General features: G+C 36.2%; 1 protein-coding gene across 1 annotated transcript; it reads left to right on the top strand.

The window, feature by feature from the left end:
• On the top strand, nucleotides 1-24,749 carry CAND1 (cullin-associated and neddylation-dissociated 1). The gene is made up of 14 exons (XM_010296000.1): nucleotides 1-142; nucleotides 11,804-11,958; nucleotides 13,740-13,863; nucleotides 14,287-14,543; nucleotides 14,627-14,732; nucleotides 15,237-15,382; nucleotides 16,441-16,733; nucleotides 17,425-17,566; nucleotides 18,197-19,690; nucleotides 20,403-20,498; nucleotides 22,221-22,390; nucleotides 22,486-22,650; nucleotides 22,871-22,978; nucleotides 24,052-24,749. The coding sequence occupies exons 1-14, from the start codon at nucleotides 3-5 to the stop codon at nucleotides 24,274-24,276; spliced, it is 3,621 nt and encodes a 1,206-aa protein (XP_010294302.1). The 5' UTR covers nucleotides 1-2; the 3' UTR covers nucleotides 24,277-24,749.

Genomic DNA, 24,749 nt, shown 5'->3' on the forward strand with positions numbered 1-24,749 from the left:
TTATGGCTACTAATGACTTGATGACAGAACTACAGAAAGATTCTATCAAGCTGGATGATGACAGTGAAAGAAAGGTGGTGAAGATGATTTTGAAATTACTGGAAGATAAAAATGGTGAGGTGCAAAACTTAGCTGTCAAATGGTAGGTATTCTTTTTCTGTGGTGTAAACTATTTAATGGCTAAACAACATAAAGCACTTTTGAAAAACTTAAGGACCACTGCTATGCAAAATAATTGTGAAATTGATGTCCACAAAGGAACCCTTGTACTTGTAGTACCTGCCTTATTTGTAGTTTCTTACAGAACTATCTTTTGTTGACATTGCTGATTAACATTTGGGGTATCATATGACAAATACTGCATGCAGTCCTTGCTGAAAGTATGTGAATGATGTGCTTGTTCTTCGGTGACAATTCTTGAATGCTAAAAAGATTTAAAAAGATGATAATTTATTGGTAGTTGCCACATTGGTATTTGACTTTGAGAAGGTAGATGACGTGTAGGGGAAGAATTGTAGTATTGGTGTAGTTTTCAGGCAGAAATAAAAAAATAGAAAGGTAAATATATGGTCTTGGTTGTCAAATATGGAAGAGTTCTTCCCTAACATTCAAAATACTGCGTTAATGATTTTACATGCTTTACAGGAACTGCAAATGTTTTATGGGGTCAGGGTGCAAGTTACTTGCATTTCAGAGACTTCTGTTGCTTCAGTACCTTCTCTTCCTCTATTTAACTTTACATGTGCTGTGGCTTTTCCAGAACACCCTTTGAAGAGGTGCTACGTTTATTTTGACTTTTTGTTCTTGGACTTTCTGACTCTTTTTGTGCCCTCTAAGGAGGGCCTCTCTGTTAAGAAGCTTCTAATGTTCCTGAGAGTGCTTCTTGTTCAGGGTTTTTTTCCAATATTCCATCTATGCTACTTACATTCCGTCTATGCTACTTATATTCAGTGAGGCATGTATTGAAGTAAATGTCCTACAGAGAGCTTAGGACAGCTTTAAAGAGGAGTTTCACATTGTGACTAGCTGAGTTAGTTTCAGCTTGTTATTATTTACAGTTTGCCCTATCAGACTGGCAAAGCAGAAAATTAAAGCCTGTGTGTATATCTGCTTATGTACTTAGAAGCAGTGCTTGCTTCAGCTTCTGAAATACTTTTGGTTACCATCACTTAAACTTTGCATATAGAAACTAGTGTAGGAATAGCAAGTTTCAAGCCAAAGTTTAATATTAGCAGTATAGTAATATAATTGTCGCTACTTTTTCAGTACTCTCACCAGGGTTGCAGTGGTGTTAAAATGTGTCTTCCCCTGCCCCTTCTTTCCCTTTTTTAACAAACAACACAAAATGCCATGTTTCTTTTTAACTCAGACTGCTGAAACGTCAAAGTTTCTTGTGGTACAAATTAAGTTGTATGGCTTTGAAACAGATTGCTTGTATTCAATCAGAAGAGTAGATTATTATGAAACTTGGCCCAGGCTTAGCATTGTCTTTGTGTGAAACCGCATTTTGTGGAAAAGTTACGTTGCAGCATACATGCAGTACTCACCTTTCATGTACATTCTAAAGTTATCCTGAAGTTTAGATTAATGCACGTAGACACAGTTTATATATCACAATCTTTAATGACAGTGCTAGAATTTTGGACCTAAAGTACAAGTAATGTTTATTAAAACATTAAAGAAAGATTGTAAAGGGAGGAAAATGAGAAGATAGATGGCTGCCTGAGTATGTGCACATATGCACATGTCACTTTCTTATTAACCATTCTTCTATTTTTAAAGTTTACTTTGACATACTGATGAAATTCTTGGATTTAATTAAAATGGCAGGATCGATTTAAAGTTTGGAGTCTTTCTGAGATGCAAATAATGTTAAAGAACCGTGTTAAACTGACTGTAATGGGACAAGAAACGTGATGGAAAAGTTTTCAGGTATATTGTGAACATTCATCTAGAACATGTGCAGTCTTCAATGTATCAAGTGGGTTTTTTTTTTTTGGCATCCCAATCACTTGCAAATATGCTTTGAGGACAAAAAAACTACCCCAAAACACCCGAAGCCAGTCGTCTTAAGGCAGCTTATACTTATGGTATTGTTTCATGATAGTTTTAAGCCAGTCTGATGCTGCTGCTGCTCTGCTGTTCTCATCCTTCTTGTCCTTTTTCTTGCACTGTTGCTTATCTGATTTTATTGTAGACTGGTCTGGGGACTAGTTTTATTCTGGCTTAGTGCTGTCCTGCTGCAATCACATGAGCATTGGTATAAACAGTAGTGGGGGTGAAGGATGGGAGAGGTTGAGTGCTATTAAGCTTAAGTAGTTTTTCTAAGTTTCAAGCAGATCTAGTCATCCATCTACTACAACACTAGGTGTAAGTCCAATTCATTGGGAAGTTAAATTCAGCTAGCATATTTTTCTTGACTTTTTGTTTTTTAAATATTTTGTGGTGATGTTCTTTACTTGTGTATTTCCATTATGGATTTGCTGGCACTTTCAGCTGAGGAAAGCATAAACTGTGTTTAGATCTCTCTGTTAATATAAATGCTCTGGTGAACTTTAGAGACTATCATCAGGAACTTTCATCAGATAGGTACTTGATGACCCATTTAAGTATAGGTTCCTTCCCATAGAATAAGGATTTAAGAGAACCCTATGTACCTTGAATCTGATTGAGACAAATTTTTCCTTGGAAAAGGGGGGAAAGATTTGTGTGTGTTAGGGGAGCTTCCTCTACAGGTAGATCAATGGGAACACTGTGAATGGCAAAGGTATTGATCACTCCTTGAGCAGGATCGCTCTTTCAAGATTTGATTCTTGAGGTCACTGAACAGAACAGATTTAAAACAACTTGGAGCAGCTTTAAAGCAGCATTTATTTTTAGGCAAGCGTGGCAACAAGTAAGCAGTCTTCCTGGTTTTGCCTTATCCGCTGCTTGCTTTCACATTTGAGTAGGAAGGGATTTATTGGTTAAAATGCTGATGAACTTGTTTCTTGTTATCTCTTCCAAGTACACTAGTGATTTTGTTCTTGACCCTTTCAGTTTTATTACACTGGTTTTGGACAGGATAAAACATGTTGTTTTTTGGTTAGCAGAAGTCGGGTTGAGAATTCATGGAAATTTGGGTTGCTACCTTGCAAGATGATTGTGCAGTTCACTTCTGAATAAAAATGAAAATTAATGAACTGCCTTAGTACTCTTGGAGTAAAAATCAACCTGCTCTGAGCTTTGACCCTGCAGAAGGGAAAGGAGTGTGTTCATCAAGCTTCTGTTACTACAGGCAGTAGGTGCAAACTAGGTCAGTGACTGCAGGTTGTTCACCTTGTTTTTCTTACGAGCATGTAAAATTTTAAATGTATTCTTCTTGTCTGTGTTTTTTCTGGAGGAGTTGTTTTTTGCTCTATCTAATAGTTACCAGTTGCTTTACAGTCAGCCAATGTAGAAAAACATATTAGACATTCTTAGAGCATATTTGTAGTTTAAGGTGGTTCATGTAGTCCAGCATAGCATCCTGTGCACCTTGTGGCAGTAGTAGCTATAGTGCCTGTAGCCCTATCCAAGAGTATGTGCATGTGGATTAGACAAGCAGTATGGTTTGTCTCAGCATAGGTATTGTGTTGGATGGGCTGTTTGTTCCTCATTGCTGGTGATGTTGGTAATGTTCCGCTGGCCCAAACTGCACATTAATTGTTTCATAAGTTTAGCCCTGTGGTTTAAGGATGAACCACTTCTCATTCTGAGCCGTTATCTATGGTTTGGTACTCTGCCATTTAAACCCATACTTAGAAATTTTGATTGTTTCACACTGTGAAATGTTTCCTGAAACCTGTAAAAACATGCACGCACACACACACACGAAAAAAAAGGGGGGTGGGGGGCTAACGTAAGTACTTTCAGTGATTCCTCCCCTGTGATCCTGTAGTTTGTCTGCATTTATCGGTGTGACTTCCCTGGACAGTAGTTAAGTATAGGGAACCCTGCTTGATGCTGTGAGTGTGAGTCATTAGTGTGAACAGGATGATGCACATACTGACTGTTTCGTGGCTGATCCGGTTCAGCAGCTTTAAAGCATTTTGGATGCTGTGGTAATACACTGTTGCACATCACGCTATACTGGTGATTTGAATAAATTTTTTTTTTTCCATTTATGAATTTCAACTCTTCCCTATATGCTTATTTAATAGCCATTAAAACATGCCAGTTTGAGACTATAATCAATTATGAGTTGGTGCCCCTCTTCCTAATAAGGAGCTACACTACGAACACCTTTATTTTCAAACTTAAAAGAGACAGCATGTTGTAGTTGCTGTTTATTTCCGTAGGTAGCTGAATGAGCTTTTGACTTTAGGAGAAACCGGACACAAATTATTGGCGAGTGAAAGGGAAAAGATCAAAGACCACTTAAAACAATACCTGAAACTGCCTTCAAATGTGTAAAATTAAGTACAAAAGCTTTGTATTCAGAACTGAGTTTATAAACAAAGGTTATAGTTTATTTTCTACTTCTGATAGGCTCAGTTTGTAATCTGGGGCTAATAATAAGGCCTGTAAGTGATTTCTACTGATTTTAAAGGCCAGAAGAGCTTGAGGCAGTCTCTTTTACAATTTACTTCATAATTGGTATGTCAACTTATTGAGCTAATAGACTAAATAAATAGGACTGAAGATGCTAACTCAGATAATCTGGTTTAACACTTTCTAGAAACTGTAATTTCAAGTGTTTTGTGTGAATGACTTCATCATTTCAGTGATATGGTCATCTTTAAAACATCAGCAAAAAAAGTTTCCTATACTTAATTGAGATGGATCTAAATGACCAGCCTTTGCTGTTACTATGTTAATTACTTGTAGGTTACACTTGAAAAATAAATGTATTTCAATTAGAAGAATTTAGTAGTTGTTCAATAACTCTGGTTTTAAAAAAAAAGTAAAATCCTTACCAACGTTGCAGATGTTTTTATTTACGGAACAATGATTTATTTTTTTTTGGTGGAGATCTGCTTCTAGTCTGTCAATTCGATGTGTAAAAGGATGGTGTCAGCTGTAGATCTCTAGGATGTGGAAGATGTTTTTTTATAGAGCTGCACAAGTCATTGCAAACTGCAAAAGCAGAAGACATGATCTTTTTAGCAGTGAAAGGAGGGGTGATGTTGCCACTTGGAAACTCACCAACCAGATAGCAAACTCGCTTGCTGTTAATCAAAAGCAAACTTTCACGATTGCTGCTGTGAAGGCTTACCGTATTTTAAAAGGATACTGTTACTCAGTTTTATATGAATATGCTCCCATAATTGTAGATGTGCTTGTCTCTGCTTCCAAGTGCTTCTGTTTACAGTATTTCTGTTGGAGCATGCAGCGTTACAGATGTGAAATGGTTTCTACAGATTCTGTACTTGCACCTTTGTACACCATAGCCTGTTAACTAAAATGCCCAACAGAATTTACCCAGACTGCTGTGGACAGTTGTCATGTCTTGGAATTGCGATTGTTTCTGTTCTAGGTGATTTGTGCTTGTGTCACTTGCAAACAATTTACTATGCGTCAAGTGTAGAAGAGTGCAACAATGCTGTGAGTAGCCACTGACTGACAGTGGTGGGTATTTGAAGAGAAACTAACGGTGTGTCAGTAAGACATTGGGAAGGGAGGGCTTTGTTGAAGAGTGAAATCAAGTTGTGGAGAAACCTGTGAGCTTTTTTGAGCAACTGGGGAAAAATATTTCAACTTTTAGGAATGCAATCAGGGATGGCTTCATGTATTTCAGTATGGGAGCTAACTCTTGGTAATAATCTGTCTCTTGTCAAATGCTCGAGTACAAATTTATCAGGAATTTTATCTGTTGGAAGAAAAAGGTCTTTACCTGTATCAGTATCCAAAAATTATTTTAATAAGACTGTGGTATTAATTTAACATGATTGAAGCAGTAACATGACCAGATGAGGATTTTGAATATGGTCCTCTAAACCCCTACTCTCAGGGATTTAGTAGCTGTAGAGATGGTTTGTGGAATCCAAAGATTCCATTATAGTGCCATTTTCTGAAATTAAAGGGCAGTGCCAGGTTAGGGCCAGAGGTTTGGCTGCTTCTGCTCTGTCAGAGCTGTTCATTTCTGCAGGAGTAAGTATACCTGCTTGAAGCAAGTGAGGAATCATTCTGTTATGTCTTTGTTTCTGTGACTTAAAGGGCTTCTGTTGAAGCCTTTCATCAGATACCAGTCAGTACCTCAATTAAGAGTTCTCTTGAGTTTATCTGTACGCAGTATCTTTTAGAAATGTTGTACCAAAGTTGTTTTTGTGTAGTTTTTTTAAGATACCTATGTATCTATGTAAAATAAACTGCAAAGTGAGTAAATTGCAATCTTCCTGAATTTGTGGCGTTGGGGTAATCATAATGCATCAATCTTAGATGTCTATGGCATAATTTGGGGAGTTGGCCAGTTGGCCAGTTTGAAGTTTTATGTGATATTTCAGTGCATGTTTTCAGTAAATATGTTTTGCCTTTGCTGTGTGTGTTTTTTGTTTGGTTTTTTTTTTAATTCCCAACTTGCTTGTATTTTCAGTGGGTTTTATCACTAGAGTAGGGTGATGGTGGGTAAGGAGAGAAGGAAACCAAGCAGTTTACAGTTTGTGAAGGAAGGCATGGAAAGCAGTAGGTGAGATAGTCTTGGGAATTGCATATTCTCGGGTGTTAGATAATCTAAGTGCTGCTATGCCTCATGTGGAAATACTGTTTTGAGTTCATGGGGGTAAGGCGTTATGAGCCTAGCCATTGAAACAGAAGCTCCTAAGTTTGCCTAACATGGTGACAGACCATTAACGCCAAAACTTTGAACTCTCGTTCACGCTTAGTGCTTGAATGCAAAGGCTTGCTTTATATGATAGGTACATCTCCTTTGCCCATGTCCTCCTCCTGTCTGCATTTCTTGCCTGCTGCCTTTTACTTCTGTTGAGCATTTTTTATGATACTTAGCTCTTGCTGCTGTGAATTCCTGGACGTGGAAAAGAAGGGTAGCAGCAGTACAGGGGTATGTACAACAGGTTTTGGGATGGAACATGTATTTTGTTTTTGTCCAACTGTACAGAGCTATGTCTGCTAGTTGTCCAACAGTGACAGCCATAGATCTCAGCCTTTTGAGTCCAGCTGGAATTACTGGCGTGCAGTCTTCTGAATCTTAGCCTAGTCTTCCAGCCTAGCTCGCTCCAACAGTTATGTGTTAATGGTTTAGTTTGAGCTGTTGGAACACTGTATTTTATTTTTTTTCAGGAGAAAAGGTGTGAGCAGATCGGTTGGAACCATGATTTTTGAGGTTCTATAGTTGTCCTGTGGTGTAAGCTATTTGGTGGAGAGGGATGGTTTTGGAATGACTGAGAGGACCTCTAAGGCAGGAAGTGTGAAAGGTGTGGGGAACTCCAAGTGTGCTTGGAAGCCTTTGTGTCAAAAACTTGATGCTCTGAGACACAAGAGAAGACTGAGTTTCAGAGGAACTTGGAACACGAGGGTTGGATTTACCGTGTAGGTGCTTCTAAACTGTGTTTGAGCAGACTGTTGCTCTTTTTTTCCCTGTGCACACTCAAAAGGACAATTGCTCGGACCAGAAGTGGGGATTGATAAAGTGACTTGTTCAAAATTAACAAATCCATTGTCAAGTTTGACTGTACATTAAGAAGTTAATTCAGTATGGTCCAAGGTGCCAAGTCACATGAAAAATGGTGAGATAATACAAAGCATGTATAGGTCAACAAGTAAAACTAATACAAGATAACATTTCCTTCTTAACAGCACTTTGGAATTAAGCTACACATCCTCAGATGTCCACTGCTAAAGCAATGGAGGAATCTGTCTTTTCCCCAGCAGTACCAGCAAGGTAGTAAAGATGTGGGGCTGTCTTGCTGTCATTCTTGGCAAATACAGTACTAAGCTCCTAAACTCACTTCAGTGCCTTTATGCTGAATGCCATAGCCTCGAGCCTTTCCTTCTGAATAGTGATCTGTGACATGTGGGTTCTCTTGAAGCTGCCTGGCTGACAGTTTTATTAGCTAATAGTGAATCCAGGTTCCATCTGTGTTCTTTGAGAGTTAGACTTAACTCCAGAGCCACTTCCAGTAAAGCAAGAAAGACCATTTTGCATGTCATCTTGTACATTGTGTGCTCATCTCTCCATACATATAAATTAGGAAAGGAGCTCCCCTTTAAATTGTAAAGACTCAAGGGTGATTTTTTTTCTGTCTTAAAACACTTGTGGGTTTCTGTAATATGATAATGTGGGAATTAGATGATTTAAGTACTAAGTGTGAAGTAAGTTTTTTGCCCGAGTGGCCTAAGTTACTTTGGATTTTGGACTATCTACTTTCAGAATAATAGTCTTCATTGAGAGCTTAGTATCTTGCTAGCCTGGATAGAATTTCTGCTTGCCTATGGATGATTTCTGCCCCCCGCCCCTGAGTTTTGTGCAGTTGACTTAATGTCTGTGTTTTTCTAATATGAAACTTCTCTCTTAATTCAGAATAATGTTCAAAATCTTATGAAATAAAACAAAACCTTTTTTTTTCCCCTCATTGTAATCACTAAGGTCTGAAAGGAAGTACTTCGCATCCAGATAGCTTCTTTCCAGTAATCTAGTACAATTAGACTATAATGTATTGAAGTTATTCATTTTACTAGAACTCCATACCAATATTTGTCAATCAGGGTTTAGCTCTGTGCTATGATCTGGCAGCTCCATTATTACATTGTACAACCAAATGTATCAAGTTGGAAGTTCTCTTCTCACCTTTTTCCTAGTGTCTTCAGCTTGTGTTTTTGTGAAGTGCTTTGAAAAGCTAGTTTTGGGAAGGGGGGGAAGACTTTTACACTTGTGTATCAAACTAACTTGTGGCTGAACTGTTTTAAAAGTTTGATAGTTGCTATTTGTTTCAAATCAATGAAAATTTACATACAAATTAATATATTACAACTTTCCAAGTATTACTTTTTTCTTTTCCTAAGCATGGGGAAAACCATCCATCTTTGGACAGGATACTTCCTTTGTACTTGACAAGCAGTTAAACTAGGCAAATACTTCTAGTTGAAAGTTGTTTTATTGTTAATGATGTTGATCTATTTTACAAATAATTTCATCATCTGCTTGTAAAACTTCTGTATACTTATGATGTTTCAATAAGTTCACGACCATATGGTTCTAAATCATTGCATTCTCAGAAGTCTGACATACTTGTAGTGAGTAGTGGCATATATTTGAAAATTTAAACTTTGCTTTCTTGATCTTAGTCTTGTTTTGATAAGAAGTTAGTTCATTCATTTTTCCTGTAGGGTTTCAGTTTGACTTCAACTCCTCGAAATAAGTGTTTACTTACCCTACAGAGATCATTTTAGTCTCAGTTAGCTTTGCTAGAATGAACTTTAATGAAAAGCGGATGTATACAGTATTAAAGTTCAGTGTGGGAAAAAAAATAAAGTTTATATGGAGGCATTACATTATAATGTTACTATAATCAATTTGTGATTGGCTTCTTTTTTTGCATTTGTTCATACATTGATTTCCACATATTTCAATTTTACAGTTATGATTTGTCAAGATGTTGTCTGTGAACATTGTGTACGATGTTGAAGGGCAGATACAAAATCTGTACCCTTTCTTGTACAAAGAGATTTCTGATTCTGAAACACCTATGATTTCTGATCTGTAACACTTGGCTCTGTTGGTTGCAGTAGGAGACATGGCATCTTAGCCCAGCACTTGAAACCACTTAAATGCTCTCTGTCCTCTCAGCACAAATCTGATGGAATCATTGCATGGACTTGCTTTGACTTCTGTACTGCAAGTTGGGGCCTGACTTCTATAAAAACAGCAACAAAGCTTAAGCTTTTGAAAAATGCTTCCTAAAAAATAACAGCCTTGTGCATGTCTTTCCACTCCTCAAAATCTTGCCCAGGTTATTTTGATACAAAGGGCTTGCTTATTAAAGTCCTCACACTTCAGTGGTCGTCAAAGCTGACATGGAGAACACACATGTAGAATCTTTTGAAAAACTTCTGTGCTTTCTCACTGTGGCCAAAGTTGAATTCGATGGTGGTGTGTATAACTTGAAGTGTGTGTCACAGGAGGAAAAGTTGTTGAGAATTGGGCTGTGGGATTTCGTTGGTGGGACATCTGGAGCAACTGCAAAACATAACTAGGGGAAGGTCTGTACACAAGGCAAAGTCAGAATAATGTCCATAATCGCTTTAATTCAGATGGAAGAGAAAATAAATGGTAGTTTTCTGGAGATATATCTGTGTTTCTGTTAATTCTGCTGTTGGCTATACTTCTAGTTGATGATTATCACATTTTCTGTAGATGGTCCTTGCTACTGTTGTCTCCATTCTTGCCTCAAGCCATTGCTTTTTCTCCAGTGTGAGTATTGCACACAGCTTCCTGTCATCCTGCCCTCGCTTCTGTCAGGGTTGGTGCAGAACCTAAGCTTGGTAGAACTTTAGCTTCATGTCACATTTCACTTCTAGTGTTGATGTCTCATTGGTAAGCATGCTTTCTTGACTGGATAGTAATATTATGGATGTCAGCACAGAGAATTGAAGAGAGAGTAGCTGGCAAGGTCAACATAGAGCAGAAGCTTACAAAACAAGGGAGCTATGTCTTTCAGAGTAGTTATTGTATGTGTAGGCTATCTGCACTGTTTTTTGAAGGAACATGGTAGGAATGCCTACAACACAGCTTCTAAAGCTAATTTTTCAGAATCTGATGTGTTCATTGTTAATGTAGTACGTTTGAGGGAGTTGACTTAGATTAAAAGATGTGGTGATTTAAAGTCTTTCAAAATTATTTCCCGTTTCTGAGATTCTTTGTCTGAAGGCAGTTGTTTTAAAAATAAGGAGAAACTAGGTAAGCAAATATGGAGTGAGAAGTGGGAAGGGTAGTAGTAAGAGGAATAAGTTCTTGGAGTTCTTACGGAGGTTTTTTGCAGGTGAATGGAAGGAAATAGAGTCAATGTAAGGCTCTGCTTTTGCATAACTTACCTTTTGGAACAGAGCATTAACAATGGAGAGATGCTGAAAGTGGGTGACGGCTGGGAAGATGGTGAAGGGTGCTGTATTTCTTAGCAATGAACTAGGCTTTACTGGGACATCTGTGGCTTTAGTATTTTGAATAAATGGGAGCATTTGACAAGTGAATACAAGATTGTTATGATCCTCAAAACAGTTGGAATGACTGAAAACAATTCAGAGGAAAGAGAGGAAATGTTACTATGTGCTGCGGGTGTAGTAGTGCTTAGACTCTGTAAAAGATGGAATGCTGTGTCATTGTTTTTTATTTTACTGTGTGCATTCTATTAAGTAAGGCACTCTCAGGTATAAAATGAGTCTGAGTGTATATCAGATCGAATATTGATATAGATAGAATCAGTTGTGTAGACTAAAGATGCAATAATTAAGAAGGTTGCGTACTTGTCTGAGCTAAGCAGGCGCTGATGGTTAAGCACGTAAACTGATGCCTCTGGCTAGGTAACTTTTGTTGTAAATGTTGGCATTAAATGAGAAGTAAGAGGGACTGTGATTCTGAGACGGAAGCAGAACAGTCATGCAAAAATTCTTTCTACCACTAAATAAAAAAACATGTACTAAACCAGTATTTTGTTACTAACTTTATGGAGACAGATTATGAACCCACCAGTTGAAGGTTTTCTTATTTTAAAATCCTGCTTTATATTGCTACCAGAAACAACCTTAATTTTGTGACTTGAATGCAAAATACTGAAATAAAATGAGTTTTATTTCATGTTGCAGATTTAATACTTATCTTCTGTTTATACAGCCTTGGCCCTTTGGTGAGTAAAGTAAAGGAATATCAAGTGGAGACCATTGTAGATACCCTCTGTACAAACATGCTTTCAGATAAAGAACAGTTACGTGACATTTCAAGCATTGGCCTTAAAACTGTGATTGGAGAACTCCCCCCAGCTTCCAGTGGTAAGGCATTTTGGACTCAAGACTACCTAGATTTATTGTTTCATTACTAAATAAAAGAATGCGAAAGCTGGGTCCTTTAGTGGAGAGAATTCAGTTAATTTAACGCTGGAACTAATTTCTGTCAGAGGAAAAATGTATGGCACAAATATCCTTTTAGTTTCTTCTTCTCTGACTGTATTTTCAGTTTTTACTAGTTTTGAAACTTTTTTTTACTGAAGAATTGCATTAATGTGAAAAACAAACGCTGTATATGAGCTTTGGTAGAACAAATTGTAAAAGCTCCTGCTCTAATTGTCTGGTGGAACATTTCTAGGCTGTAGTAATAGGTAAATCTCATCTTGCTTTTTTGATTGATAGTATACTTTACAATTGATTATAACTTGTGTATTTTTCTTTAATGATCTGATTTCTTGTTTCAGTTTCTGGCAAGTGTTTTGGAAAGTACCTTGTGTTTCTAACAATTCCGTGTTAAATTACTGAAATGCTTACCTGCAGTTTTAAATGAAGGCAGTCTTTTCTCCAAAAGAGATAGTAATGATGAACAGCTCCTCAGTTAATGGCATTACTTTTTTATTCAAGTGCTTTCCAGATATCGTAGTGTAGGGTATGAATGAGAATAGATAAGTTATTAAAAAGGCTTTGGAAATGCAGTTTTTAGAGACTGAGGTTTCTTAAATTAAAAATCGGAGCTTTTTTTTTTTAACATGCTTTATTGAAAGCCCATACATAAGTCTAGCTTTTATCAAGCAGTAGTGAGATACTTAAAATTAGTTATTTATTTAAAGTTTATGTAAATCAGTTTAAGCTTTTATTCTTTTGTTTGCCTACACAAAACAAAAAGAGATTTTGGGGTGGAGGTAAACCTCAAACAAAAATGTAGCAAAATCTTTCAGTATAATTAGTATCCCTAATACAAAAGGAACCTAGGTGTTATTTCTTGCTCTCAATTCAAACATAGGTTGTTGTCTTTTCTTAGCCTTTAGAGTAATACATTTGACTGTCCAATTTGTTATGTTTAGTTTTAGTCATATCATTAAGAACAAGCCATAAATATATCTAATCTATACTTAATATAGGTTGGAATGGTATTAATTTCACATCTAAATTCCAGAAGTGTGATTGCAAAAACTTCATGCAAATGAAGATGAGTGCTAGCCATTGGGTAGCTGTTACATGAGTTTCTTCTCATAATTACTCCGAATATTAGGCAGTTAAGGGAGAGGGGAACTATGGAGTTGTGGTAAAGACATTTTTACTTGAATTTTAAAATATTTTGGGTATACTTTTTTCCCCCCTTTCTCAAATATTTCAGCAGTATTTCAGGTACTTATTATTTAAGGAGCTTCTTGTACAAAATAATTTTATTTTACTGTTTTGGTCATTAGACGTGGCTCTATCTACTTCTGTGCTTCCCCTTACCTTTTAGTTATTCCTTTATTTTTACCTATAAGTCCTTTTCATTTATTGCTCTAGACTTGCCTTGGCCTTCACTTCCCACTGCTTACACTGCCGAAAGCAGCGTCCTTTCTGTTGTATATACCTTATGGGACAATTAAGAAGCACTCCTTCTGAGTATGTTTCTATGTAGATAGTCTTTCAGCTCTAATGCAGAGCTATGTTACATTAGCAAACAAACTGGCTGTTCAAGCTTGTTTTGTTGGGTGGGAAAAGCTTCTTTACATTGAGATCAGGTTGCTTTCCATAGTCACAAACACAATCTCTAGTGTTAAAAAACATATTTTTTTAATTATGAAAATGCTGAGGTTTTGTTGTACTTTCAGGTTCTGCATTAGCAGCTAATGTTTGCAAAAAGATCACAGGGCGTCTCACTAGTGCTATAGCCAAGCAGGAAGATGTGTCTGTTCAACTGGAGGCACTGGATATCATGGCTGATATGCTGAGCAGGTAAACATCCCTCTTCCAAAACACTGGTGATGGCTGATAAATACTCCTTAAAGTTTGAACTTTTAATTTTCCAAATGTTAGATTTAAATTTTTAAGCTATGTGGAATAATGTGGTACGGTATTAAGTATAGGTGAAACTTCACTTAGGAAAAAAACCAAGTAAATGTATTGAAGTTACATTGATTGATAGGTTGATTATTATTTAACCTTCTGAGAACTGTAGTTTTAAGCTTATTTTGTTTATTGCTTTGAGGGTATATTTTAAACTAACTTCTTGTTTTTAGAAGTTCCAAAAGCTTAATTGTAAAGACTTTATTGGAATCTTTGTGATGTTTTGGGAATATTTAAAGGGATTGTTGTGCAGTATATGAACAAAATTAACTAGATTCAATTGGTTTGAGTTTGTGTTTTGTCTGTTTTAAGGCAAGGAGGACTGCTTGTTAACTTCCATCCTTCAATTCTGACCTGTCTGCTCCCCCAGCTGACTAGCCCCAGACTTGCTGTGAGGAAAAGAACCATCATTGCTCTTGGTCACCTGGTTATGAGTTGTGGCAATATGGTTTTTGTTGACCTCATTGAACATCTGTTGACAGAGCTGTCTAAAAATGATTCCATGTCAACAACTAGGACCTATATACAGTGTATTGCTGCTATCAGTAGGCAAGCAGGTCACAGAATAGGTAAGAAAAAAATATAAATTATCTGTAACCTTAAAAGTTTTTAGATGAGAGTAATTACTTTGCTAATTTTCTTCTCTTACCAGGTGAATATCTCGAGAAAATAATTCCTTTGGTTGTAAAGTTTTGTAATGTAGATGATGATGAACTACGAGAGTATTGCATTCAAGCCTTTGAATCCTTTGTTAGGAGGTAAGTTATTCTTGGGAACCTTTTCAGGCTTTCTTAAGATCTAATAGTGTGCCATTTGTTTATAAGCTGTCAAGAGTCAATCTCCTTGGTACAAAATATTTTTGCAAGCTTTGGGCTGCAACTGTTCCTGTAATTCTGTCTTGTCATTTAACTGTTAAGCAGTATGTTATGTCTGTACTTCAGAAACTTTCTACTGTGCCTTTGCTACTTAGGCAAAGGGGAGGGGAGGAGTGTTCTAATAATATTTGTTGTCTAGTAGGGGTGAAAAAAAATTGATACCCAAAGACATATCGTGGTCCCCCGCAACCTTCCAATCTGGCAGATCCAGTTACACAGTGGCATTGCCTTTTCTGACCTCTGTGCACTTCTGTAATTCAGATGGATGCACTGATAGTACTTGATTTGGCTAATGTCTCCGAAGTACAGTATGTGGCATGAAGTTTTTTAGAAATACTTTAGTTCTTCAAAGTAATTTGACATTGATTATATTTTTGTGTTACACAGATGTCCTAAAGAAGTTTATCCTCACGTATCTACTATTATAAACATTTGTCTTAAATATCTTACCTATGATCCTAATTACAATTATGATGATGAAGATGAAGATGAAAATGCTATGGATGCTGATGGTGGTGATGATGATGATCAAGGTATATTCTCTTTTTGGTGTGGGGAGAGGAATAGCTTGTGAACTTGCACTCATCTGAGAAAATTGTTATGGGTGGTATTGCTACTAGGTACCAGCATTTGAATGACTTGTATAATTTTATATTCAATTTTTGAACTGTTTTTAAACATACCTTATGAATTCAATTCTTGGACAGGTATAGGATTTGTTGCTGGAGATAAATAATTCCAAGGGTGAACATAAAGTACAAGACAAATAATTTAAAATACTTGAAAGGTGGAAAAAGGCAGAAGTGTGTAGAGTGATATAACTAAAGTGAGAAGAACATCAGTTAATGAATTGAAAATACATATTCAGCATGGGAAAGGCTTCTCGCTGCTTTCCACTTATAATATATTGTTGCCTAATGCATAAAATTGGAATAGTTTGAAAATTGCAAAATGCTCAGTATTTTTCTGTAGGATAAAAATGTTTTAGACTAAAAGGTATAAGGTATTTATTGTTAATATGGTGTCAATTTGTTGCCATATGTAAGCTTTATGCAAACTTGGATGCACAAGTAATCTGAACCCAGAGCATAACATTCTCATTACTTAAAGAATGAATGGGCGGCATAGTTGTTGCTTTAGCACTTAAAAAGTCACTTTGTATTGCTTATTGTATATTTCTCTTGTAATTTTGGGGAGCAGAGTATGGTTTGATTTATTCCTAGAAGGAAACAGAATAATTTGTTGACTCTTTATCAGCTAGTAATTGTTGTTGTATTGTTGCTTATGTCACAAATAAAGAGGAAAATCAGTAGTTAGGCTGTAAATGTGATGGGAACCATCTTGTCCTGTTTGCAGTTTAATACATGTGTAAGACTAGTGTGAAAAAATTGGCAGAGAAAATCATTAGAATAATTAGCTTTACGATTCAGGCAGTTTAGAACGCTTTTTATGTATGGTTTTTAACATACTTCTGAACCTATTTCTTTGGTGTGCTTTACGCAAAGAACTCAGTGTGTTCTTATTGTTTAAAATAAAACTTGACACTTTAATTGTCTAGACTTGAACATATGCATAATTTTATTTTTTCAAGGGAGCGATGATGAATATAGTGATGATGATGACATGAGCTGGAAAGTGAGGCGTGCAGCTGCTAAATGTCTGGATGCTGTGGTTAGCACACGACATGAAATGCTTCCAGAATTCTACAAAACTGTATCTCCTGCTTTAATAGCCAGATTCAAAGAACGTGAAGAGAATGTTAAAGCAGATGTTTTTCATGCATATCTTTCTCTTTTAAAACAAACGCGACCTGTGCAAAGTTGGCTTTGTGATCCTGATGCAATGGAACAAGGAGAGACGCCTTTGACAATGCTTCAGTCTCAGGTTATTTGTCAAGATTTTTGTTATCTTTGAAATGACACACTGAAGTTGTGCCTCGCTTATAAGGATAGTTCTTGAAATATGCCACATCATACTTTCTTCATTCACAGATTGATAGTTTATTACTGTAGTACTAACAGAGAGAACAAGCCAGGTAAACTGGCACGGAAAAATTGCATCAGTCTTGGAAACTGAAATTACCAACTCATGCAAATGTGCTTATCTGACTCGAGTTGTTTACCGTCACTTTTAAAAGTTGCATGTCCTATGAGTTTAGCCAAACTACCAAAGCAAAATAGTTACTTTGTGCATTCTGTAATGCAAGACGTAAGGTCTAATGATCAAGATAAAACTTGATTTGCTACAACATATTTTTTTTGCAGAATGAAAAGGATAGTGCTGAAAAATATTTTCTAAGTTAATTATTTGGGTGACTCTTCAGATTGTTCCTTTCTACAGTTTTATTAATGCAAATCTAGTTTTGCTTTGTTTCATCTCCCCTTTTAAAGTTAAAATACTATTTTTTTTGGATAGCAATTCTTTTGAATCTTCATTTCCCCGTGTTTATAACTTCTCTCATTCTGTAGAGGAATGAGAAATAGAGAGGTAGGACACACATCTTTATATACCCCGTGATCAAAGATGAAAGAAATCTCAGCTATTGAATCAATTAACAGATCTGTGATGATTACAGGTCCCCAACATAGTTAAAGCGTTGCACAAACAGATGAAGGAGAAAAGTGTGAAGACTCGTCAGTGTTGCTTTAACATGCTGACTGAGCTAGTAAATGTATTACCTGGAGCCCTAACACAACATGTTCCTGTACTTGTACCAGGTATGAGAAACATAGTATCAACTTAAAGATTTATTAGTAAATTGGATGTGAAGTTTCGAAATCTTTAAATCTTGACCTGTGCTTTTTGCAAAAGCTTTTGAAGTGTTGCTTCTATTTAAAGAAATTTGCAAAATAATCAGCTACTGTGTGGATCTATATAAATATTTTGGTGACATATGTCTATTAATCTTGAAAACAAGTGTTGGCTCTAAGTTTTAGATCTTTCTTCTGTATCTTAAAAAACAACAAAAAATTATTTGCTGCTTAATTGCAAGATCAAACTGCCTTCTTTCTCATCTCAGAATGACCTATTGTCCATATTTTAGCTTTTGGGACCAAAAATGTTGAATTTTGAAGTAACAAAGGAAAAGTAAGTTTGGAAAAGTTAAAGGTTCAGAATCCCTTTATAATTAAGAAAATACATCGCAAACCATCAAATGGCTCATGTCCTCTGTGTAGAGGAAGCTTAAAAACTGATTGAACAAAATGGTGAAAGAGGCTTGGAAGCATTCAAGAAAGGTTGGAAGCAGGAAAACATTGAGTATAGCTGCTTTCCTTCAGAAATTTTGAAGTGTTCTAACAGAATATAAATACCTAACCTAAAAATAAATTTTTCTTTTTTTCTTCCAGGAATAATTTTTTCGCTGAATGACAAATCAAGTTCTTCTAATCTGAAGATAGATGCTTTGTCCTGTTTGTATGTGATCCTCTGCAATCATTCTCCCCAAGTCTTTCATCCTCATGTTCAAGCATTGGTACCGCCAGTTGTAGCTTGTGTTGGAGACCCATTTTACAAGATAACATCAGAGGCACTTCTGGTTACCCAACAACTTGTGAAAGTCATTCGTCCTTTAGACCAGCCTTCTTCCTTTGATGCTACTCCTTACATCAAAGATTTGTTTACTTGTACAATCAAGAGATTAAAGGCTGCTGACATTGATCAGGAGGTGAAAGAAAGGGCAATATCTTGCATGGGTCAAATAATTTGTAGCCTTGGTGACAGCTTAGGCACAGACCTGCCTAGTACACTTCAGATCTTCTTAGAGAGACTGAAGAATGAAATCACTCGGTTAACTACAGTGAAGGCCATGACACTGATTGCTGGTTCTCCTTTGAAGATAGATTTGAGACCAATCCTTGGGGAAGGAGTTCCTATTCTTGCCTCTTTTTTGAGAAAGAACCAGCGAGCTTTGAAATTGGGCACTCTTTCTGCTCTAGATATTTTAATTAAGAATTACAGTGACAGCTTGACAGCTGCCATGATTGATGCTGTCCTGGATGAGCTTCCACCTCTGATTAGTGAAAGTGATATGCATGTATCACAGATGGCCATCAGTTTTCTGACAACACTGGCTAAAGTATATCCTTCCTCCCTGTCAAAGATTAGTGGGTCCATTCTCAATGAACTTATTGGGCTGGTGAGATCACCTCTGCTTCAGGGTGGAGCACTTAGTGCCATGCTAGAATTCTTCCAAGCTTTGGTTGTGACTGGTACAAATAATTTAGGCTATATGGATTTACTGCGCATGTTAACAGGTCCAGTGTACTCACAGAGCACAGCACTTACTCACAAGCAGTCTTACTATTCCATTGCCAAATGTGTTGCTGCCCTTACTCGAGCCTGCCCTAAGGAAGGACCAGCTGTTGTAGGTCAGTTCATTCAAGATGTCAAGAACTCAAGGTCCACCGATTCCATTCGGCTTTTGGCTTTGCTTTCTCTTGGGGAAGTTGGGCATCACATTGACTTAAGTGGACAAATTGAGCTGAAGTCTGTAATACTAGAAGCATTCTCTTCTCCTAGCGAAGAAGTCAAATCAGCGGCATCTTATGCTTTAGGCAGTATTAGTGTTGGCAATCTTCCTGAGTATCTGCCATTTGTCTTACAAGAAATAACCAGTCAACCTAAGAGGCAATACCTTCTTCTTCATTCCTTGAAAGAAATAATTAGCTCTGCATCAGTGATTGGTCTCAAACCATATGTTGAGAACATCTGGGCCTTACTCTTGAAACACTGCGAATGTGCAGAAGAGGGTACAAGGAATGTTGTTGCTGAATGCTTGGGCAAGCTTACGTTAATAGACCCAGAGACTCTGCTTCCGCGACTCAAAGGATACTTGGCATCAGGTGAATAGTAGTAACTCATGCAAATACTAAATTTTGTGATACTCTTCAAGTTTTGGGGTGTCAGTGTCGCGTGACCCTACCCCAAACAGTGTGAAGCTTAAATCATTCTATGTTCTTAGATCATTTTATGTTCTGTTTTCAGATTTTGGTATATCAATTAATGATGCTATATTTAACAAAGAGCTCTAAACTTAAGGGGAAGGAGCATGAGTCATGAAGGGACAATGCTACTTGACAGACCAGTTGCAACATGTTGACCTTTTACATAATTACTAATTTTCAGATAAGAATTCTGAAATTTTTAAGGATTAGGAAGGATCATTTCATATAATTCATGAATCAATTTCATATCAAGAACTGTATTGACATGTTTTCTTCATGTGCTTCTGCTTTAAAGAGGAGAGTTATTTGTAGGCCTATGTGTGATTGTAAAAAAAATTGTATCTGTTCTAATAGGCTTGTTACTTGAATTTTCTGTAGCAGATAACATTAAATGTTTATTACAAACATTATGGTATTTTTTTTACCCCTGTTTAAAATGTTTTCGCCATAGGTTTACATATGTTACATATTGTATTGCAAGTAATAAATAACACATCTTGTTCAGTGTTCTTAAGAGTTAGAAACTTAAAAAGAATGGCATTGAGCATGATTTAAATTCTGTAGTTATACTGTTTTAATGTTACATATTTACACTTTTGTTTCATATTAGGGTCCTCATATGCACGAAGTTCAGTGGTTACTGCTGTTAAGTTCACTATTTCTGATCATCCACAACCCATAGACCCGCTCTTGAAGAACTGCATAGGTAAGTTCTTTACTTCTGTTTTCAGGCAATAGAATTGCATTTAAAATTTGTTGTGTTTTCAGAAGTAAATATTTTGCAGCTACCAGAATTAGCTGCTAATGGTAGCTGTTGGAACAATTAGAAATAATTGGTTATTATGGAAACATTTATATCAATCCTACCTTGTTTGAATTCTGAGCAGTAAAAGTTCTGTGATTAAAAATTACATGTATTGAAGCTGTGATGGACAATATAAGAAGGTAGGGCTTTTAGGAAGATGATACCCAAAAACTGGTTTACTTTCCCAAATTGCCAAATTGTATCAGTTCGATGTAGGAAGGTGCTTCTTTACCCAGAAGGGTGGTCTTGGAAATAATTAACATTCAGTCACTTAAAATATGTATGCACATGTGAATTCTGAGTACCAGGTAGTGAACTGTAAATTTAGGTACTCAGGATTCTATAACTTTTTGTGGTCTCAAAGCCTGTGGAAGTGTGTATATTTCTGCAGGGGTAAGGTAATCAGAGCATTCAGTGTAACGTCAGTATGATAAAGAGCTTTGCAATGCTGTGGCTTTTTGATCTTTTCTCATTTTTATGACTAAGTATTGTAGATTTGTTTAATATGCTATGGTGAATGTTTTGTAGTGGATTAATTACAGGTTTAAAGATCTGTAAAAAAAAAAGTGTATACTGCTAAACCTAATAGGAGAAAAAAAGATTAATCTAAAAATAAAAATATACAGTTTTGTGGAGAGCAGGGTTTTTATTTGTGGGGAGGTGGAGTCAGTTCCTATGTGTCATTTTCCTCACTAAGCTTAGTTTTTTTTTTTTAAAAGAATACATTCAAGAATTGATTATGCTTGTGGGTTTTTCCCCCTGCCATCCCTCCCACTGGAGCTGCCTTGCCCCTTTGGTTTCTGGATATATTTATTGGTTATTCAGTCAAAAAACTATTGCTATCTAATAATTAAAAAAATCTCAGTCATATGTTACCCAGGGACTTTTTTTTTGTGTGTGTGAAATCACTTTGATATTTACACCTTGTTCTTTTTCTCCTTTAAAAATTTCTTCTCTTCTTGGAATTTGCCAGTAAAACTTAAACATTGAGGAAAAATGATGTATTCCTGCAGGCATTTATTTTAACAAGGTTGTGTTACAGAAGTATAGAAATTTTAATTTGAAAATGCTCAAGAGCAGGGTGGGATGAGAGGTGTTGCTACATTAGTGTATACTGAATAGACTTATCTTACGGTAATTTAGGAATTCGCAATATATGCAAATTTAGGGTATAAAAATCAATATGTTAATAGTTTCCTTAAGAGGTGTTCTCTAATTATTGAACTGCAGAATTGAAATTGTTTTTGTAATGCATATTCTGAGAGAGTTTTAACGGAGAAAACGGAAGATTGTATTGAATGTAATTTTCATTCATTTACATGCTATACCTTCAGAAAAAAGTTGAAATATCATTGTGATGGACATTTATTTTGATGATTGTTTTCCTACTTCTGTTTCATTAAATGAAATAATAATCTATCTCAATTATATCAATATTTTTCATATGTTTATAATAAATAGATTTATTTGTGTAGTCAAGCTAAAATAGCAAGTATTGGTCTCTGTTACATCAAAATAACTCCTGCATAAATATGTCCTTTTGAAATGTTAAGCGAAGATATTTTTAAAGTAGCAAATGAAAAAGATCCTCATGGGTTGATTTATTTTTGTACATGTTTGCAGGTGATTTTCTGAAAACATTGGAAGACCCGGATCTCAATGTCAGGAGGGTAGCCCTAGTGACATTTAACTCAGCTGCACACAATAAACCATCATTAATCAGGGACCTCTTAGATACTGTGCTTCCTCATCTTTACAATGAAACAAAAGTCAGAAAGGAATTAATCAGAGAGGTATGTTAACTAAGAAAACCAGGGCTAAATAGATACAAAGCAGAGTCTTTGTTATTCTAAATGTATTATTTAACTTTTTTTTTGTTTGCTGACAGGTGGAAATGGGACCATTTAAGCATACAGTTGATGATGGGTTGGACATAAGGAAAGCAGCTTTTGAGTGCATGTATACTCTCCTGGATAGCTGTTTGGATAGACTAGATATATTTGAATTCTTAAACCATGTTGAAGATGGCCTGAAGGATCACTATGATATTAAGGTTAGCTGTCATTTTTCTCTGTGTAAGCAGTAACTTAGTGAAAATATTTTAAATAGTGAATCGACTGAAGTGGTAAAAATACTACTTCATATGCTTAAGTATTTCACTATATTTGCTATTTTCATTAAAGTGTTGCTCTTGAAAAGGTTATACAGGAAGTATATCTCCATATATCTGCTGAGCATAACTAATTGTTGATTTTTTTTTTTCCTCAACCTAGATGCTAACCTTTTTAATGTTGGTGAGACTGTCTACCCTTTGTCCAAGTGCAGTGCTGCAGAGGTTGGATAGGCTTGTTGAACCTTTGCGTGCTACATGTACAACTAAGGTATTTAAATCTAAACTTAACTTCATTATTTCATGTTGTCTTATAGAAATATAAATGAACTCATGTATGAAGAATACTTCTGTATTGCTGCAGCATTTCCTAAGTTATAGTTGATAAGTGCAGTAGGCAGAATAATATAAATATGTGGGCCTTTATGCATGTATTAAATGTCTTTTAAATTACAAATGGAGAGTAGACTTGCTAGCTTCTTTTTAAAAACCTTTAATTTCTTTGATGCCATTTATTTTGTTCCTTAAAAATTTAGCTGCCACTTGGGCAACTTGTAAGTCTCACTTAATTATAAATAATGAAGCTGGAATACTGAGAGTTTTACTGGCTTCCTGTGATTATGTTATTTCAGACAAGCATTTGGGTGATGAAGGATGGAGGCAGTGTAAAGTAGTCCTATTTTTTGTTGTTCCCCGCCCCGCCCCCCCTTCATTTATATTATAAGATTCTTGGATCTTGGCACAGTTAGTCTCCTTCTATTCCTGCTCGTCTTCATCCACCTGCATGTTCTGACAGTCATTTAATGCCTGATTTACTTTGCTTTTCCATTACTGTAGTCTATAATATTTCACATCAAGGAATTTGACCACTGATAACCTATGTTTGTATTGCTGAAATATCTTTGAAAATTATAATGGAAGGTTAAGCAGTTGTTCTAATGTAGGTCAACTTTTTTAAAAGTTCTGTTCTCTAGAAGCTGGAGGTACTGTGGTGATACCATTTTAATGTCATTTACTGACCTTACTAGCTAAAGGTTGGCTGCTATAATTGTTTTGATTTGGTAATTGACTTGGTAGCTTACAACCTTTTTCTGCTTACCTTGCAGTATTCAAGTTTCAGTCTATTTGTAAACTGCTGGGGAAAAGTCTGCTAAAAAGTAGATGTTTGTGGTTTTTTGTTTGATGGTTTGGGGATTTCTTTAAGAATTTAGGCCGTTTTGAGAGCTGTGCAAAGTGGTAGTATGGAAGAAAATAGTCTTTGAGATACTTTTTTTTTTTTAAATAAGGTGGGTGTGGAGGGAGAGTTAAGCAAAAGTTTCAAACATAGTTTCATTTTTTCCCTAGGTAAAGGCAAACTCAGTGAAACAGGAGTTTGAAAAGCAAGATGAACTGAAACGATCTGCTATGAGGGCAGTAGCAGCGCTTCTAACCATTCCAGAAGCAGAGAAGAGTCCATTAATGAGTGAATTTCAGTCACAAATAAGCTCTAACCCTGAGCTGGCAGCCATCTTTGAAAGTATCCAGAAAGATTCGTCATCCACTAACTTGGAATCAATGGACACTAGTTAGATGTTTGTCCAAAATGGGGACCATTATGTTGAACCATATGATGCACTGAATTGACAGGTTATGAGTAAGAAACAGAAAAAGTATCTAATCTACACATTGTTCCACTTTATTTACCTTTATGGAGACAGTTGGCTTTTCCCATTGTTGCTTTTCTAGCATTTATTCCAGAAATGTATTTCCATAATCCAGAGTTTGTTAACCACTCTTGTTTTAGTGGATTTGGCCACATTTGGGAATTAAAAAGTTGACGCATGGTGTATGGAAATAGGTTCCAACATCCATTTGCCCTGTAATGTTTAGGATTAAAATGTCAAAATTTTGTGACCATGATTTTTTTTTTCCTTTTATTCACTCTTTCTACTAGTAAACAAAGAAAGGGGGGAGGTGGGAATCAAGCATCCAGGTGCACCATGTTTTTATATAACTTTTTATTCTTTTTTGTTTTAGCTTCATAAATTGATTTGGCTGGCAGA

The sequence above is a fragment of the Phaethon lepturus genome, unplaced genomic scaffold (genome assembly GCF_000687285.1).
Source record: "Phaethon lepturus isolate BGI_N335 unplaced genomic scaffold, ASM68728v1 scaffold39191, whole genome shotgun sequence".
Lineage (NCBI taxonomy): Eukaryota > Metazoa > Chordata > Aves > Phaethontiformes > Phaethontidae > Phaethon > Phaethon lepturus.

Coding starts and splice junctions, on each gene's coding strand:
- CAND1 (XM_010296000.1), top strand. CDS start 3: ATGGCTACTAATGACTTGATGACAGAACTACAGAAAGATTCTATCAAG. Junction 14,733..15,236: donor TTTGAATCCTTTGTTAGGAG/GTAAGTTATTCT, acceptor TGTGTTACACAG/ATGTCCTAAAGAAGTTTATC. Junction 16,734..17,424: donor TGACAATGCTTCAGTCTCAG/GTTATTTGTCAA, acceptor TGATGATTACAG/GTCCCCAACATAGTTAAAGC.